Below are 19,124 nucleotides of genomic sequence, written 5' to 3'. Positions count from 1 at the left end.
GGTAGGGCCTAGAAGGGAGTCCCCCCCACCCAGGGGTTCCAGGGAAGCTCCCTAGAAATGCCAGGGAGGCACCTGCAGAAGGACTGAGAATAAGCCAGGTCGAGGAGGGCGGGAGGGGCCTGCCAGGCTGAGGGAACAGAGTCGGACAGTCGCAGAGCTATGACGCCCGGTGTGTCCAGGAACCGGGAGCAACTGGGCATGAGCAGAGGCAGGGGTGGCCGCCAGAGGTGGTGGCCTGGTTGTCAGCCCTGCCGGGCTCCCACTGTATCTGGAGGGTCGCCGGTCACATTTGCATTTTAGAAAGGCTTCAGCTTGGGGGGAACCAAGACCCCGGGCAGGGAGGCCAGCTTGGAGTCTCCCTCCCCAGAGCCTAGGGCTGAGTGGGTGAGAGAACCTGTGTGTTTAGGTTAAGAAAAGCCAGGACACAAACCCCCAGACCTGCTTCTCAGAGGTGGGAAGGGTGGTAACTGGCGCTCAGCAGCCTCGGCATTCTTGCTCCTGATCACTGTGGCCGGTTCCCACGTGAGTTAACCTCTCAGCTCCCTGCCTGCAGCAGTCTGCCGGAAGACGGTCTGTCCGCAGATGGGAAGGGGCATGGCTGCCAGGGTCCCCAGGCACCAGGGAGGCACAGAGGGACCTACCCCTGGCTTCGGGGGCCCGGGGTATAGACAGTCCCCGGGAAGCTGTGTGAACCCCGGGCCACTGGCCTCCGGCTGGACAGCCTTTGTCCTCTGTGTCTCCCCTCACACGGCCCGGCCAGAACTGACAAACCCCTGGCAAGGGCCCTGCCGGGCCGAGTCATCTAGGCGAGTGACTCATGCTGGAGGGGGAGAGGGGAAGAGCAGAGGTGGGTGAGTTAATAGGAAACCCATTACGTCCCGGAGGTCACTTCACATGAGGGACAAACGGTCCATTGAGGTTGGTTGGCTGCTGGCTGGCTCTAGCAGCACTTGGGGTAGGAGAGTTCATTATCCAGAAAAGCAATACCAGATTGTCGGGAGGGGCCCCGCCAGCACGCCCCGCTCTTCCTCCCTCCCTCCCACGCGGAGCTGTCTGTTCCCAAGGCTGCCGGCCAGGACCCGGAGCCTGCATCTCAGGTACCCTCTCCCGTGGGGGTCACGGCGGGCCAACAGGCATGTCCAGGGGCACAAAACATCCTCTCGAATTCACGGTGGACTGGGAACGGGCTGGAAAAAAATCCGGCCCCCAGGGAAACTGCACACACATTTTGGCCATGAAGAGGGCGGACACCCCTAATTCCAGGCCCCCAGAAAGATCTCGCAGTAAAACTATAGTCCATGCCCCTACATCTCCTTTTCACTTCTGTATTCTGGAGAAAAGTAAAGTAGATATCTCTTCCATGGGCAAAAGCTGTGGTCAGGCAGACTTTAATTCATTCCTTCCCTCCCCCAACCCCATCTCTTTTAAATACCCCAAACTGGCTAAAGATAGAGTGAGCAGCATTGATAGGTACTGAGCTCCCCGTCACTGGAGGTTTGCAAGGGTAGGTCGATGAGCATTTAGGGGGCAGGCATTGGAGGGGATTCCAGCAGGGTCTGTGGTTGCAAGATAAGCCTTGAAGACACTTCTGAAGTGTGCAGAAGAGGCGGGGAGGGAACCTGTTTCCCTGCCCTTTCCATGCTGACCGGCCACCGCTCCTGGCAACGGGCTGGGGCATTGTCAGAGCATGTGGCCGCAGTCCAAGGGGCCAGGCCGGCTGGCAGCTCCCTGGGGACAACATCGCCTTGGTCACTGCGGTGCTTTAAGCATGGCCACAGAGGCACTGTTGTCCCCTCTTCTCTGCTTAGATCCCGCTCAGATCCCGTTGTTCCCGCTGATGTGGAACTAGGGCAGGCTGGTGACTCAGCCTCGTCCCCACACTGCAGCAGTGGCAAGCGGCCTTCAGCTTTCGAGCCCTCGGAGCAGGGTGCCAGCTTGAGAAAAGTGGCGAAGAGACCAGGACAGTGATGGCCCCTGGGGACCTGGGAATGTCCTGTCCCCCGGGAAGGTGGCCTGGCCAAGTCTCCTGGCAGCCTTGGGGGTGACGAGTCCACAGCCTGGCACAGTCACTCGCTGCTTTGAGGCTGGGTCGGTACCAGGCCGGCCATTCCCCTGGGGCCCCTTGTGTGACTTTGCAGAGCCATCGGGAGGGCCCGAGGGAATTTCCCATCAGCTGCGGGGTGTGGGAGGCTGAGCGTCCGCCACCCCATCTCTGTACCTCCAGCCTCTACTGGTTGCTAGGAAGTTGGGGACTTCAATCCATTCCAAAGCCCTGTCTAGGGGGCTTGGAGTGGGAACCGAGGGTTGTGGGACTGTGTAAAGAGGGAATAATCAGGAATAAAACATGAGTCATCAAAAGAAGAGACTTCCTCCTCCCCCATCGTATCTGGGTGATCACTCACCAAACCAGAGTCCCAGACAAACGAATTTGCCAATCAAAAGCCCATGGGCCGCACGAATAAACAACTGAGTCTCCAAAGCCACAGCCGGAGTTCAGCTGCTGAGTGGTCATCTTGCAGGGTCCTAATTTCCGCCCTGTCCTTCTGCCTTCCGTGTTAGGGGCCGCTTCCCCCTGCCCTGGCTCCCAGGGTCCCGTGGGGTTTAATATCATCGCAGTAAAGTTTGCAGCGAATCTGAAAGATGGGAGGGGTGGGCAGTGCTGCCCCCCTGGTCATGCTGTCCTAGGACGCAGGGAAACTGCAGCTGATTCAGGCCTGAGCGTCTGTCAACTGGAGTCGAGGGCTCCGGCTCGCTGGGGGTGGGGAAGCCTGTTGGCTTGGGGCCCGAAGGCCAGGAGCTTCCTTTGGTGGCTCAGAAGCATGATTTAGAAGAGAAAGATTTTGTTTAAAAAGTCCCCTGCCTCCGAGATAAGGGCCAGGCCGCTGTGGTCAGAGTTTGCTGTAAATGTTCCGAGCAGAGCAGGCTGGAGCGAGAACTGGGAAGTTTGGGGAACAGATTGATCACGTGCTAAGAGCACGGCATTCCCCTTTGAAGTGAAACCTTCTGGCTGCATTTAAGCAGCCAGGCAGATGGCGTAAGGGTGTTTTGTAGCCTACACACCGGTTAAATGTCAGCCGTACCCAGACGGGCTTCAAGGGAAGATTCAAAATCAGGCTGCCTGAGAGACTCAGTGGTGTGAAGCATGGTCGCTGCTGATTTCACAGGGTGATAAAGGGACACGGGTCCTGGAGGCCTGGTCCAGTACAGGCAACGCCCCTGCCTGTCACCCTGAATGCTGGGGCTGGGGCTGGGCTGGTCTGTGTGAGGCTGGCAGGAGTGCAGGGAGTCCCAAAGGGCCCTCTGCCCCTTTGGGCCGGTTCCCTGTCAGGAGCCCCCGTGACCCTGCCATCCCGCAAAGGGAACTGAATGAACTCTGTCATTCCACAGGCTCTAACAGGGCCTCAGGGGAGTCTCAGGGAGTCTCCACTGCAGGCCTGGAGGCAAGGAAGCAACTGGCTCAAGGGGTCTCCTGGGGGGCCCTGGGGTGGGCGCTCTGATATTTAAACGGAAAAGACAGGCAGGGAGCCATCAAGGGCAAGACCTGGGGGAGGCCTTCCAGGCAGAGAGGACAGCTATGCAGGAGGAGGCCGGGGGCGCCGAATGAATAGGTGAGGCTGCAGCGGCGGGTAGAGGCCAGGCACCTGGGACCTCGGCGACCTCGGTAAGGAATCCGCACTCGACCCTTAAGCTGTGGGAGGTGACGTAGTCTGATCCCACTTTTAAAGCCTCGCCGTGATTTCTAGGGCGAAGGGAAGTGAGAGCAGAACAAGCAGGTCAGTTGGGAGGATTTGCAGGAATGCAGGGGAGAGGGGGCCACGGCAGGGCATGAGCCAGTTGTTAAGCACAGTCATTATTAAAATTTTAATTATATATTAAGTGTATACAATATAAAAGACGTGATTTCCATTTCATACAATGTATGTTTTATGAAAAACATACACTCGAAAATAAATTATTTAAAATTAAATTCTGTGGAATTATCGTACAATCCAGCAATTCCATCTCTGAGTATACCCCCAAAAGAATTAAGTGCAGAGACTCAGAGACATGTTTGTACGCCCATGCTCGTAGCAGCATTATCCGCAATAGCCAGAAGGTGGAAGCATCCCAAGTGTCCATCGATGGATGAATGGATAAACAAAATATGGTATATGCGTACCATGGACTACTATTCAGCCTATAAAAAGAAGGAGTTTCTGACACACGCCAAAACATGTGTACCTAGGATAACAAAAGTTGAAGACATTACACTAAATGGAATACGCCAGACACAAGGACAAATATTACGATTCCACCTTACATGAGGTACCTTGTGTAGTCAAATTTGTAGAGACAGCAAGTAGCATGGTGGTTGCCAGGGCCTGGGGTGAGGAGGGGGAAATGGGGAGTTACTGTTTAATGAGAGTAGAGTTTCAGTTTGGGATGATGAAGACAGTTTTGGAAATGGACGGGGGTGATGGTTGCACAACAGCGTGAATGCACTTAGTGCCACTGAACTGTACGCTTAAAGGTGTTTGAAATGGTAGATTTTTTTTTTTTTTTTTTTTTTTTTTTTTTTTTTTGTGGTACGCGGGCCTCTCACTGTTGTGGCCTCTCCCGTTGCGGAGCACAGGCTCCGGATGCGCAGGCCCAGCAGCCATGGCTCACGGGCCCAGCCGCTCCGCGGCATGTGGGATCCTCCCAGACCGGGGCACGAACCCGCGTCCCCTGCATCGGCAGGCGGCCTCTCAACCACTGCGCCACCAGGGAAGCCCCACATTTTATATTATATATATTTTACCACAATAAAAATGCATCGCTCTATTAGAAAAAATTATAAAATTAAATCGTAGATGTATATGGTATGAATTAAATTACTTACAAGTAATTATATTAAGAACAAAGATAATACACAGAGCTCACCCCTTCCGAAGTATCTTCCTACATTTAACCAACATCTTTGTTCTTTTTTTCTTTTTGAGTTAATTTATTATTTATTTATTTATTGGAGTAAAATTGCTTTACAATGTTCTGTTAGGTTCTGCTGTACAATGAAGTGAATCAGCTATGTGTATACCTATATCCCCTCCCTCTTGGACCTCCTTCCCCCCACACACACATCCCACCCATCTAGGTCGTCACAGAGCACCGAGCTGAGCTCCCAGTGCTGTATAGCAGGTTCCCACTAGCTATCTGTTTTATACATGGTAGTGTATTTATGTCAAACCTAATCTCCCAATTCGTCCCACCCTCCCCTTCCCCCTCTGTGTCCACATGTCTGTTCTCTACATCTGTGTCTCTATTTCCGCCCTACAAAGAGGTTCATCTGTACCATTTTTCTAGATTCCACATATATGCATTAATATGTGATATTTATTTTTCTCTTGCTGGCTTACTTCACTCTGTATGACAGACTCTAGGTCCATCCACAACTCTACAAATGACCCAATTTTGTTCCTTTTTATGGCTGAGTAATATTCCATTGTATATACGTATCACATCTTAACTCCAGATGGATTAAAGACCTAAATTTAAGACCGGACACTATAAAACCCTTACAGGAAAACATAGGAAAAACACTCTTTGTCATAAACCACAGCAAGGTCTTTTTTCACCCACCTCCTAGAGTAATGAAAATAAAACCAAAAATAAACAAATGGGATCTAATGAAACTTAAACGCTTTTGCACAGCAAAGGAAACCATAAACAAGACGAAAAGACAACCCTCATAATAGGAGAAAATATTTGCAAATGAAGCAACGGACAAAGGATTAATTTCCAAAACACAAACAGCTCACGGAGCTCAATATCAAAAAAAACAAACAACCCAATTAAAAAATGGGCAGAAGACCTAAATAGACATTTCACCAAAGAAGACATACAGAGGGCCCAGAGGCACTTGAAAAGATGTTCAACATTACTATTAGAGAAATGCAAATCAAAACTACAATGAGGTATCGCCTCACACTGGTCAGAATGGCCATCATCAAAAAATCTACAAACAATAAATGCTGGAGAGGGTGTGAAGACAAGGGAACCCTTTTGCACCATCGGTGGGAATGCTGATACAGCCACCATGGAGAACAGTATGGAGGTTCCTTAAAAAACTAGAAATAGAACTACCATATAACCCAGCAATCCCACCACTGGGCATATACCCTGAGAAAACCATAATTCAAAAGGACACATGTACCCCAGTGTTCACTGCAGCACTATTTACAACAGCCAGGACAGGGAAACAACCTAAATGTCCAACGATAGATGAACGGGTCATCTTTGTTCTCGAGTTCTTCACCTCTGCTGTATCTCTATGGTAGAAACACTGTATAACGGCAGCTACTGCAATCTCTTCCCAGCCCCAGTTTCTTTTTTGTTTTTTAATTAATTTTTATTGGAGTATAGTTGATTTACATTGTGTTCGTCTCAGGTGTACAGCAAAGTGGTTTGGTTATACATATACACATATCTGCTCTTTTTTAGATTCTTTTCCCGTACAGGTCATTACAGAGTATTGAGTTGAGTTCGCTGTGCTCTACAGTGAGTCCTTAATAGTTATCTATTTTATATATAGTAGTATGTATATGTCAATCCCAATCTCCCAATTTATCCCTCCCCACCCTTCCCCTCAGTAACCATAAGTTTGTTTTCTACATCTGTAATTCTATTTCTGTTTTGTAAATAAGTTCATTTGTACCATTTTTTAGATTCCACATATAAGCGATATCCAGCCCCAGTTTCAACGGTGTCTCATTGGTAGCCCCAAATTGGCCAAGATGGGAATACTTACACCACAGAAATAGGCCAATGCTACACATGAGGTAGAGTTGTTTCGCCGGTTGTTAAACCTTAGGCAGCATACCTCTGGCAGAGGGGGTGGGCTGGAGGGGGGAACTTGAGGAGGGACGTAGACTGATCCACGGATATTTGAGGCAGACACTTCCTGATGGCTTGGACGTGGTGGGGAGGGAAAGGGAGAACTCGAGGATGACGCCTTGATATTTGGCTTGAGCGGCTGGGTAGATGCTGGTGCCGTTTACCGAGATGGTGGGCTGAAGGGGCTTGGGGGCTGTGGAAGGCTCAGCAGCTGATGGACCCGAGGCTCTGGGGCTCAGGGAGGCCCTGAGGGGCGCTAGGTGCACGTAGAGCTGAGACCATATGGCCCCTGCCCCAGAGGAGCCAGATGGTCCACTGCATGGGGTGTCCAGTCCAAAGGCCTGGTTTTGCTGGGCAAAGAGCCACCATCCTCCCTCTGCTCCCCATGCCACCCCCCTGGAGCGTGGGGTCAGGGGTACTGATGGGTGAGCCAAATGGCTGTTTCCGCCCATCTACTTCCTCCTCCCGTTCTCCCCATGCTTTGCAAGGGTCACTCCACCTGGGCTGGACCTGTGGGGTTTCCCTTCAGGCCTGCTCCTTCCATCTCCAGAAAGGCTTCATATTTATACCTTTCTCACCCAGCCCTGGCCTCCAGCTTTTCTGATGAAAACTTGCTGAGTGCCCCCGAGCCCCCTCGGGACTGCCACCTGCTGGCCAGCGTTCACTGCCGACTGCAGGATTTGGGGCTTTTATGAGACATCTTTGGGAGAGGCAGCTTTGGCCTAAAGGGATGATTCAGATGTGAGTTTAAGGTCTGTAGGAGGGTCCTGGGGCTGCTGTAACAAAGAACCACAAACTGGGAGGGGCTTAACAGGACAAAAAATTATTCTCCCTCAGTTGGAGACCAGGAGCCTGAACTCAAGGTGTCAGCAGGGCAAGCTGTCTCCGAAGGCTCTGGGGAAGCGTCCTGCTGCTTCCAGCTTCTGGGGTCCCAAGTGTTACTTGATTTGTGGCTGCGTCACTCCCATCCCTGCCTCTGATTTCACGAGGCCCTTTTCTCTGCGCCTCTGTGTCTTCTCCTTTTTGGTCTCTATAAGGACACTGGTCATTGGATTCAGGGCTCACTCTAATCCAGGGTGATCTTGTCTCAAGACCCTTAGCTTCATTCGTCTGCAAAGATCCTTACACCAAGTCAGGTCTCATTCTGAGGTTCGGAATGGACATATCTTTTGGGGGGCCCACCATGCACCCCACTACATGTCTCACGGTGGACCTGTGAGGTAGGTGGCCCCTCTGATGTCCCCCTGATCACACCTTCCCCTTGGGCCAGGCCTACAAACGGTCTTGCCTTCCCCCGTGGCCTTGGGAGAGCGCACCATCACAGAATTTGGACGCATGGCAGTTCTTTTGCTCTCGCCAAATTTAAGCTCATTTTCTTCCCTCTTCTGCTGCTGCTGCTGCTTTTATCTGCCCAGTGCCCCTCCCAGGATTGTCTGTCCAGACCCGGGCGCTGACTGCTCATGCCCTGGGACAGGGGGTCAGGGCACCCTCCCCATCCTACAGGGATCAGGCCTTATTAAAGTCCTGGAGCCCCACTTTGGACACAGTCATCAGAAGTGATCAAAGGATGGGGGATGATTAAAGGGCCGGGGACAGATGATTTAAGCTGAGGAAGAGAAGGCCAAGGAGCAACTGGATTGTCTTCAAGTTTGGAGGAGGTAATTATTACTCGAAGGGTGGTGCCCAGCTGTTTCCCATCTCCTCTGAGGACAGAAAAAAAGAAGAAATAAATGATGTACAATTAGAGCGGTTGGTTAGATACAAGGGTGAACTTCCTGGCTGGGAGTGTGGCCAAGTGCCGGGGTCGGTTTCCTCAGGGAACAGGGGGGAATCTCCTTACCTGGAGGTGTCTAGGCCTGGCAACGGCAGCCTCAGTGGTTAAGTGAAGGGGGGCCAGAGGCAGGCAGGGGGATGGACTGGACGGGGTCTGGAGCACAGTCCGGCCAACGTTCTGGCCTCGGAGGTCCGCTCCCTCCTGCCATTGTCCTTTGGGTTCCCACAGGGGAGCATTTTGGTGAGGCATGCACCCTGGCTGGGCTCCCTGAGGAGATAAGCTTCAGTATGTTTAGCTCCACTGTGAATGGAAGTGAATAATGCACAATAAGCCAACCTATTCGAATCTGGTAGAACTCCAGGCCAGCGCCCTGGAAGAACAATCGCATGGGTGTGTCTACGCGCACCAGGTGCTTTTTATAAAAACACTGGAGAGAAATGCTGTGGCCCAGGCTGGATGCTGTCCTGTCTCTGAGACCCAGCATCTTCCCAGGGGGTTATGGCATTAGGCTGTTTCTTAGAGGCAGTGGACCACCAAACCCCCAAATACTGGGTGGGCAGGTGGCCAGAAGATTGGACTATCGGGTGGGCCCAGGTGCTGGTTTTCAGACAAGAAATGCCCCGGGCTGGTGTGGAAGCCACCAGAGGTGCTATTAATGACAGTGGCGACTCCATTTCTGAAACCCCAGCTCCCAGGCAGAGGGTGTGTGCACATCTGAAATGTCTGTGGTTTTGCAGTTCCTTGTCCACAAACTCACTTGGTTGAAAATAGTTCAAAATATCCAAAGCATGGGGGAGGGAGAGACTGCTTTTCTTAAAAAGGAAGGACTCGATTTCATCAACTTAAGAAATCTCCTCATGCCCAGCGCATTGCACTCTCCGCAAGAGGCCCTGATTAACCGGGATGGCGGTCAGGCCTCAGCATCCCCTGCGCATTTGGGATCTTTCAGAACTGGGGGCGTGGGGGCTGGGAGGGGAGTGGCAGTGACCAGTCTGAGACCCAGGACGAGCTCTCGGGCACTCGCATGCCACCCGGAGGGCACCGTATTGCCGAATTGCCCACCAGCTCAGAGAGCGTCTTTCCCTGCCGTTCTCACACAGGCCCCCGACTTGGGGCAGAGGCCCTGGGTCTAAGAAAATGGGAGGATAGGCAGGAGTGCCTAACTGGCTGGGGGGATTGGAAGAGACCCCCTCCCCCCATTGTTGGTGCCAGACCTGGAGGGCCCTTCCTGGCTGCTCTTCAAGTTCCAGCCCATCCTTTTGTCCCCAGCCCTTGGGACCTGACTGCCTTGTAGGTAATAGGGCTTAATCAATGTTTGTCGAATGTACGGAGAAGGGTAGAAATTAACTGGCCGGGAGGGCAAGGCCAGGCCTGAGGTGTGGGCCAGATGGGGCCGAGCCTCACCGGCAGGCCCCTTCCTCCCCGTCCCCTCCCCCAACGCCTCCCTTCAGATACTTTGAAATATCTGCGCCTTACCAGGGAGAAGACGGGGTCTACGCTCTGCCTTCAGGAAGCCCCTTGTTGTGCAGCGTTGGAGTGGCACGTGTCCCTGGCGGTTCTGACAAGGGTGTTCCGTCCCTGCCCCGCGTCCCCGGTGGGCCAGCGCCTTTTCTGACACCGCCCCCGAGGGTGCAGCAGCGACCTCGGGGGCGGTGGGCTGGGGGTAGGGAGCAGCTGGAGAGGTGCCCCAAGAGAGTAGGATTTGGCGCCCCCCTCCCCGCCCCGGGTCACGTGACTGGCGCTCGCCCCTCGGCTCTTGGCCAACAGGCTGGGCTCCTGCCGGCCGCCAGTCCGAGCGCTTAACCCTTGGAGGCGCTGCGCGCGGGAAGGCGGCGGCGAACTTTGTTTGGCTGCGTAAATAAAACCTCCCGCAGAAGGAACCCTGCGCCCCAGGGAAGGGGAGGAATCTCTTCCCCCCTCGGCGCCGCCCCCGCGCCGCCGCCCGACCTCCACATCCGCCCACATCTGGCCTCAGCGGGGCGTCGGGGGGGGAGGGCGCCGGGGCCGCGTCCGTCGCCGTCCCCTGGGCGCGGGCCAGGCGGGTAGAAGGGGGGCTCTCGGGTCGGGCGCCCGGGACTCGGCCTGTCCCCGCGGCGGCCGCTCGGGTCCCAGCCCCCCAGGCCCAACCTTGACAGGCGGGCGGAGCAGCCAGTGCGAGAAGTGGAGGCCGGGCCGCGGGTGCGGGAACCTGATCCGCCCGGGAGGCGGGGGCGGGGCGGGGCGGCGGCGCGGGGAGCAGGGAGCGCCGGCGCCCGCCCGCCTCCCCCATTCATTCAGCCGAGCCCGGGGGCCGAGGGGCTCCGGCGGCCAGCTCTACACGGCGGGAGCGCGGGCGCGGCCCCCCAGCCAGCGCGCAGGGCCCGTGCCGGCCGGGGCGCTTCATTGCCGCCGCCCTCCGCGCGTCGCGCCGCCCGCGAGCCACCATGTCCGACCCCGCGGTCAACGCGCAGCTGGACGGGATCATTTCGGACTTCGAAGGTGGGTGCCGGCCGGCCACCGCGCCGCGGGCGTGCTCGGGGGCCCCTCGGGGCGGACCTCAGGCGAGACGGGGGCGCGGACGGGGAGGGAGGACCCCGATGGGGTGCCCTCCCGCCGCGCCCCCCACCCCGCGCCCGCGTCGCTTCCGTGGAGCACCCCGTTAGGGGGACACGGGGACCGCGCGCCCTCGCTGGCCCTTGCGCTCGCCCTGCGCGCTGCCGCTGGGTTTCCTTCCTTTTATTGTTGTTTGTGTTTGCCGAGCGACGACAGTCTCCTCGAAGGTTCGCGGGGCTTCCTCAAACGGCCCTGGCGCGCGGTTTCCCTCTCAGCTGTCGCTCAGTCCTATCCCTCCCGCGCTCCCCGTCGGCCTCGGGGCCCTGGCCCTGCGGCGGGTTGGGGGAGTTCGCTACCCGCCCCCGCGTCCCGCCCGCAGGACAGCCCCCTCCCCCACACCAGTTTCGGAGCCGGGGCTGAGCCGAATCCGGGCTGGGCAGGGACCCGAGTGGACACGGCCCAGGCCGCGGCGAGTGTAGAGGAGGGCGTCCCATCGGCCCCCATCCGGGCCTGGGGACATCCTCCTCGTCCTCCCGGAGTCCGGCTGTGGGGGGAGGAGGGGCCTGCTTGCTGGTTGGGAGCGCGTTTTGGTCCCCTCCCCCCTCCTGGGTTTACAAAGTGTTGAGAGACTTGGGGGGCTTCTCCCGCCGGGTGCGGGAGGGCATCCCGGTCCTGGGCTCGTGTGTGTGGCTTTCGTGCGTCCTCGTGACTGCCTGTGGCCCTGCGTCCTGCGTCTTGGGGAGTAAATAAAGCGGTCGGAAGGGAAGCGCACACAATAGTCTCCAGCACTTAGGGGCCGGATTTCTGAGGGGCGGGTCTGCCTCTGCTGGGATCTGGAGCCCCCGCCCCTCGGAGGGGCTCCCAGGCAGCCTTGGGCAGAGCCCTCTGGTGGACCTGGCCTTGGGAAGGCTGGGTCGAAAGGAGTTAACAGACGTCCAGGTGCCAGGCCTTGCGGGGAGGTGCCCCTCCCCCAAGGGCAGAATCAAGACTGGGATCTTCTGGGGGTCCAGAGCCCAGCCATGCACGTGGCCCACCGGAGGTCAGCCCCATCTGCGCGGGGCACTTCTCCGGGACCAGAGCTTGGCTGCGCCCCCAGCAGAGCCCCAGAGGCGGTGATTCTGGGCTGGGCCTGGAGTGGCTTAGCAGGGGGTGGAGAGACAGGAGGGGGTGGGGTCAGGTGGCCGGCTTGCCCTGTGCGAGGGATGGGTCTGCTGGGGGCTGGCTCTGTGGTTGGAGCACTTTTCCGATTCTGACACTGGGCACTGAACAAGGGGAGTGTGGGTCTGCAGAGCTGTGATGGCTTGTACCCGAACATCGGGACCTCTTGGGGCGCATGCTCATACCCAGCATGTTCCCCGAGTCTCCTTCCTTCTGTTTCGCCTTCTGCTTGCCCCCAGCAGCCCTCCCGCAGCTCCTCAGGGGCCTTTCATCTCCTGAGTGTCCGAGCGGGAGAACTGGCCCATCTGGAGACTGCTGCCGCCTTCAGGTTCCGCGCTGTGTGTGCTTTTCTCCTGTGGCCTGTGGGAGTTAGGCTGGCCTGCGGTCCCTGACCTGGAAGCGGAGCTTTCTGGGGATGAGATGGGAGCCCTGCAGCAGGATCGGCAGGAGGAGGTTTGGGGGTTGTGTGGTCTGTCACAGTTCGTGCCACGTAGGTAGTTAGTGCCCCTCCCTCCCGGCCCCGCGTGCGACTCCATCCTCACCCCGAAGTGCCCCATCTGGAGCCGCTGGTGGCCTCTGCGGCTGCTTCCCAGGCGGCTTCTCCAGGCTGTCATTTAGTTGGAGACAATGGCCTCATTGAGACTGTCCTGGTGCAGCAGTTGGCAGCCCTGTGCCTTCAGGGGGAGGTTTCTCACTCTTAGGGAGCGCGGCCTCGGACCCCCCCGGTTCCCTGTGTGTCAGCCTCTCCGTTGTGTGCCCTGGAGAGCCGTTGTGCTCTGAAGACAGGAGAGTTAGAGCCCCCCAGTGTACCTGGGCATGCGCGCGCGCGTGTGTGTGTGTGTGTGTGTGTGTGCGCGCGCGCGCGGGCTCCGCACGGCCAGCTTAGGGACCAGAAAGGCGGCCTCCCTAAGAGCCCCAGGAACTTGGAGTGGAGTTGGGTTTTGGGGCTGATAGCCTAAAACAGAGAGACGTGGGAAGGAGCGATCAGGAAAGGAGGAGAGTGTCTGACCCAGAGCAGCAGTGGGTGATACAGGCTGGCAGAGCCAGGGCAGAGGAAGGTCGTGTGGAGGAGACACAGTCTGACTGCAGCAGAAGGAGGAGCGCGTTCAGGCAGCGACAGAAGCGGGGGAGGCCGGAATGAGCTGGTCCGTTAGGACTGGGACATAAAGAGGGGCCAGCTTGCCACAGTCGGACGGTGAGGCCACGGAGGCCCAGGTGTGCCCATCCCCTGGGAGCCCGGACCGTCCTGGGGAGGCAGCCGGAGTGGTTGAGTTCGGAGCCGAAGTGCTGGTCTGTTTCTCTGGGGCCAGTGGGGGGCCTCGGCCCGGGCTGCCCACTCCGCGTCTCAGTTTCCGCGAGGTAGGGTCAAAGTCCCGATAGTTCCTGAGGCTGGCGGACTTGGCCCCGTCTCGAAGCACGTGTCGATGGCCGAAGGATGGAGGCCCCAGGGGCCACCACCAAAGCCGGGCGAGTTCTGAGCCACGGCGTTGCTGGGGATGACAGTACGTCTGAGCAGACTGGAATCCTGCAGCGGGGGTCGACGGGCTCTGATGGGGTGTTTCCTGGAGGTTTGGGGCGACGGCAGTATCCAGGCTGGAGCAGCGTGCCCTGCAGGGCAGACAGATAGCTGCCCCGGGTGGATATGCATGTGGGGGGGATGGAGCGGGCGCCCACCGTTAAATTCTGCTGATGCCCCACATCCCGGGCACATCCACCCCCTTCCCTGAGGAACGCTCTTCTCTTTTCGTCCCATTATTCCTGCCCATCCCCTTCCCCCCCCTGGAGAATTGAGGGCGAAATCTTTAAGCTTCATCCCATCGCCGAGGTGGCGCGGGGATTCAGCCTGTCTTCTATTTTGGACACGTCTGTGGATTCAGGTCTCCCGGGGGACTGAGAGGGTGGCAGTGTCCTCCATGGATACAAACCTCCCACACTGGTCTTTGCTCTCGCCCTAAGGAGGATCTCAGGGCTCCGTGGAGACCCTCATATTAGGGGCAAGAAAAGTATTTTGTGTTTTGCTGATGTGATTTTTTTTTAGAGAGTCTCCTTTTCCGCTTCCCCGTTTGAAGATGGGCCTCAGGTGGCTTCCGCGCCCGTCACTCCCTGGGTGATGGGGTGGCCCGAGCGGTGACGTAGTCCCCTATCTGGCTGCCAGGCACAGAGCAGTGGAACGGCGTGTTCTCTAGTGAACTCAGGCCAACTCTGCTATCGCAAACGCTATTACAACCCTGGTCTTTGTGTAACAAAAGCCCTTCCAAGTGCTAGCTGTTGGCCTACTTTCCCTAGCAGTGTTTGCTGTAACCAGATTTGCACACGGAGAAAGAATCCTAAAAGTCCTTGATGTTGGTTGAAACACAGTCTGGCCCAGGACCCAGGATCTCCGGACCCAGAGCCTTGTTCTCCCGCCTAGAGGACATGTCTGCCCTTCTGAACCCTCTAATGTCTTCTCGAGGATCCTGCCAGCCAGGTCCTGGAGCCCAAGCAGGCCCTAGGCCCCAGAGCGTGAGAATGGGCAGAGAGCAGGGAGAGGGTCTCCTCGGGAGACGAGACGATGCAGATGCACCTGCTTGTCTGGGAGCCCAGACACCTCCTGGACAAGGGCTCCCTCGATGGCTGGATTCGGGGGCCCGTTTCCTCCCAGGAGGACAAGGCCTAGCTTTGTGACAGGTGCAGATCTGCCCCTAATTAATGCCAGTTGGCCTCTTGAGGGATGAGTCCTGCTTTTCAGCAAGACTCAAGACCTCTTGTGAATTCAGCCTCCCGCAGTTCTCATCTGGTGGCAGGAGACAGGATCTATGGCGGCGTGAGATTCCTTGGTGGACCAGAGGAGCCGGCCTTGCCGGCATTCTGCTGGACTCTTGGGGGACGAGTCCTGCTTTTCAGCTACGGGGGGACGGCTCTCTGACGGCTCTGACCACCACCGGCTTCGTTGGCCTGCTGCTCTCGTGTCCCGGGCCCGGGACTAGGCTCACCCACCGTCCTGATTGTGAGGCAGAGGGCGGACACACACGTGCCAGGTGGCAGAAGCATCCCCGTCATCGGCTGGGCTGAGGGTCAGACGTGGGCCAGGGAGGTGGGTCCAGCAGGGAGGACACCCCGTGCTGTGGGGCGTCAGTCTGGGAAGGCTTCCTGGAGGACATGGATCTCTAGGAAGGTACTTTGTTGTTTTGGTTTTTTTGGTTGTGCCGCGTGGCTTGTGGAATCTTAGTTCCCAACCAGGGTTCGAACCTGGGCCCTCGGCAGTGGAAGCGCGGAGTCTCAACTGCTGGACCGCCAGGGAAGTCCACGTAGGACGGTTTGAAAGAGACAAGTGGGCAGAGTTTGCCTCCAAAGGGAGAGGGCCTTTGGGGAAGTGATGGGTAGGGCAGCTGGGAGCCCCGCGCAGTGTAATGCTTAGGAGGGAAGGCTCGCTCTGCCATTGGACAGCTGGGTGGGGGAGGGTGTCTTGGCCCCTGAGCCTCAATTTCCCCTTCTGTTGAATGGGGTCATAAACACCGCTGCCCGCGGGTCGTCTTGGGGAGACAGCCGACAGCCTGAGCCTGGTGCCTGCTCGCGGGAGCAGAGCTTGAGGTGGGGGGTCAGGTATTTGCAAGAAACGGGTGGGCGTGGACGCCTAAATGCAGGAATCTGGGTGACGGAAGGGAGGGGTTCAGAGGCCACCGGCAAGGGTCTCCCTGAGTGGTGACGGGGCGGTGAGTGAGACCGTGTAGCATGGTCAGCACAGCAGATTCGGAGCCTGCCGGGGGGTCCCCCTGAGTCCAGCAGATACTTGGGCTGCCGGCCAGCGTGGGAGCCCTGGCCCCGGCCCAGTGGACATCCCATCACGCTCTTTCACTGTCAGAGCTTGGAGGCTTGGGTCAGGTGGGCTGCAGGGTTCCTTCACTGGGGAGGTCATTCCAGTCTCCTCTGCATCCCCCCACCCCAGAGCGTCCCAGATGGGTGGACCAATGGCCCGTCCTACAGACAGCGACACAGGCGTACGCTGGACGATCTGACTTTGAAGACAGTGGGGTGTGGCTGCCTGCCCATGGCTCTGCTGGCTGCCAGCCTTCCTGAAAGGGAGTTGTAACTGGGAGCTGGTTGTGTTGCAGACCAGGAGCTAGGAGGATGATCCCATCTGGGGCCGGTGGGGAGAGCCAGCGCTCAGAGGCCAGAGCTTTGTGACTCGAGCTCGCCCCGGGGGCTGGTTAGGTCTGCACCCCTGCGCCCGCTGAGGCTGAGGGCTGGGGGCAGGGTGCCTGGGCACGGGCTGGGGCCTCTGTGCCTGGAGGAACGAGCCCACCAGAGTGTGAGCCCCCAGGCTCAGTGGCAGCCACGGCCAGCACTGTGCCCAGCACATGGTGGGTACTTGCTCAGGCCACGTGTCTGGGCGAGGCTGTCCTGCTGGTGGAAGCAGTGGCCTGGCAGCTCATTCGTGCTGGGACGTTGCCAAGGAAGTACTAACGTGCAGGTGGCATGCTTGCCCTGCAGGGGCCGGGGACTTCGCAGCTCGGTGACTGTGGCCTTGGCATGCCCCTCAGGGGTGCTGCGGCCCTCATCCTGGCACTGGCTGAGCAGAATGGGGCCTCCCCTTCTCTTTTTCCTTGAACGTTCACAGTTCAGGGGTGTTGTCACATTCCGAGATCAAGCCCCCTACCACGGTTCAGCTCAGCCATCACTATTATTGCACACCCCCCGCCCCCCCATTTCCCAGCTGAATGTCCCTCACTCGTTGTGCTGGGGGTGGGCTGGCTGCTATCAGAAGAGTCTCCTTGGGGTACAGACAGGACCACGGGACCAGCAGCAAGGATCCGGGGGCCAGGCTCAGGGACCCATGGTGGCCCCCAAACCCAGGAGTCCCACCTTCCTGCCAGGCCAGGCGCTCCCGATGGGCAGGAACAGGGGGTGCATGGTGCTGTAGACCTGGTGGTGTGTGTAAGAAGCGTGGGCTGGGGTAGGGGGTAAGGGGTGCCGGGCTACAGGTTTATCAGAGATGAAGGCCTCCGGGGATGTCAGTTTTTTGGTTCATCCCAGAAACCCAGCCAGGAGACCAGTTCCTTTGCTTTTTCTTGACAAAGCCACTGAGGAAAAACGGTCAAACAGTGGCTATCTTTCCAAAGTTCTCTCGGTTTTTCCCAAATTTGGAGGCTGAGTTGTTATGAGACCAAACAGGCTGGAACTCTCTGGCACATGGTTCCAGAGGACTGAGGACTTGTCATCTCTCTGGCCAAACAGACCCAGCGCTTGGCCCCTAGACACCCCCGGCGCCTGGGGCATTTCTGGGCTCCGGCTGTTTAATTTGGTCTGGACAGAGCCCGGAGGGCTCCGTTCAGCCTGGACCAGGAGACGGTCTAGAAGCTTCAAGTTTGTTGTCATTTTTTAAAGTGCTGCCAATGCCCAGAAATTTAGGCGAAGGGTCAAGAGGATGGTGGCCTTGGAATATACACAGCGAGCCCTCCCCATAGGACAGAGCAGGGGCTGCAGGGGAGGCGGGGCAGCCCCTGGGAATAAGGCTCCAACCTGCCTCTGTCATCTTTGTGTTTGGTGTTCTTCTCTGTTGACGCTCTGTCTCACGTTCCTGAGTCTCTGACGGCCCCTCCCGGGATGCTGAGCCCCCGTAGTCTCCAGCCTTCTCTGCCCGCCAGGGTCTCTGGGCCAGCTGGGGAAGCCCATGTCTGCCCCAAGTTGCAAAATCCAGAGATTTTGCAAGGGGCCTGGCCTTGAACACATTAGTGTGCCCTCCCCACACACGGCTTAGAGCTTCCTGTGTCCCTGTCCCCAAGAGCGGGAGCCTCTGCCTTCAAACCCTGGGAGGGCCAGGTGGCATGGGGGAGGGGAGGCAGGAGAGGTAACCCCCGCCCCCACCTCCTGGCCATTCCACTTGTCCTCTGGCTACAGCCTCCAAGGGACCATCTGGTTGGGGGTTCGATGGGTGTTCCCTGGGTACAGATGGGGGGCAAGGGTACCTCCAGGGCCTCAGGAGGGTCTTGCGGGGCATGGGCCGGGGTAGGGAGTCGGGTTTGCCTTGCCTCCTGAGCCTTTATAAGACTGAGCTGGGAGTTCCTGGGTCTGGTTTTTCCCTCTCAAACAAGGAGAGATTGGAACTCTGAGCTTTTTGCAGCCAGTGACCGGTCATTTTTGATAGTTCTGTCTGGCTTTCTACCCTCCAACCCGCAGCCTTCCCCTGCCTTACGAGGAGCGCCGGCTTATGGCTCTGCTGGCTGCTGGGGCGGCTTGGGGATCCCGGGCACCTCCTTGTGGGAAGTGCTGTGGCTGAGGGTCCCCCTGGGAGTGGGGAAGGAAGCCACTGGAACACAGACGGCCCCCTCTCTGCGGGACGTTAACTGATGGAACTTTTGGGCAGGAAGGGGGCATGGTGTCCTAGGCAGAGTGGGGCAGAGTGGGCCTAGATTCGGGCTGCCTCACCGTGCCCCCTCCCCCGTCTCCTGTGAGATGGAGATGTTTCTGGTTCTGCCCATCAGTGGCCAGCAGTCTCTGGCTCTGCAGACTCTCCTAGGCAGGATCTCAGCCTGGACCCTGCTGACCCCTCCCTGGGTGCAGAAAGCCGACCTTGGGCAGGGCTGTCTCTCTGGCCCTCCTTTCCACGTGGGTGGGCAGTTTCCCTGTGAGGGGTAGGCCAGGCCTCTGCCCTGAGCCCCTGGAGACTGATATTATCTACAGTGAAAGCATACCAGTTTTCCTGGCTCCATCCCAGGCCCGGAGGGGTGGCCTTCTCCGCTGTCCCCTGCCTCCTGTCCCGCATCACAGATCAGGGGAGGAGTGCTCTGTGGAGTAGCTGGGTTTGGGTTTTTCCTTTCAGTTCAAAATG

General features: G+C 57.7%; 1 protein-coding gene and 1 long non-coding RNA gene across 8 annotated transcripts in view; one reads left to right on the top strand and one right to left on the bottom strand.

Annotated features, from left to right (window-relative positions):
* SEPTIN9 (septin 9) overlaps nt 1–19,124 on the top strand; it is a 165,065-nt gene that overhangs the window by 49,526 nt on the left and 96,415 nt on the right. The window contains exon 1 of one of the 7 annotated variants that reach the window (XM_060135053.1): nt 10,857–11,104. The exons of the other annotated variants lie outside the window; for them this stretch is intronic. Within the exon in view, the coding sequence (XP_059991036.1) occupies nt 11,050–11,104 (55 nt within the window). The 5' untranslated portion in view covers nt 10,857–11,049. Of the gene's footprint in view, nt 1–10,856; nt 11,105–19,124 lie in introns of those variants that run through there. 7 annotated transcript variants of the gene reach the window in all.
* LOC132511661 (uncharacterized) lies at nt 6,144–10,503 on the bottom strand. Its single transcript, XR_009537679.1, has 3 exons — nt 10,103–10,503; nt 8,693–8,893; nt 6,144–8,555 (listed from the first exon to the last, which is right to left on the bottom strand). It is a non-coding gene; the product is annotated as an uncharacterized LOC132511661 (long non-coding RNA).

This window comes from Lagenorhynchus albirostris, chromosome 20 (assembly GCF_949774975.1).
Source record: "Lagenorhynchus albirostris chromosome 20, mLagAlb1.1, whole genome shotgun sequence".
Classification (NCBI taxonomy): Eukaryota; Metazoa; Chordata; class Mammalia; order Artiodactyla; family Delphinidae; genus Lagenorhynchus; species Lagenorhynchus albirostris.
This window is presented reverse-complemented; position numbering and strand designations above follow the sequence as displayed.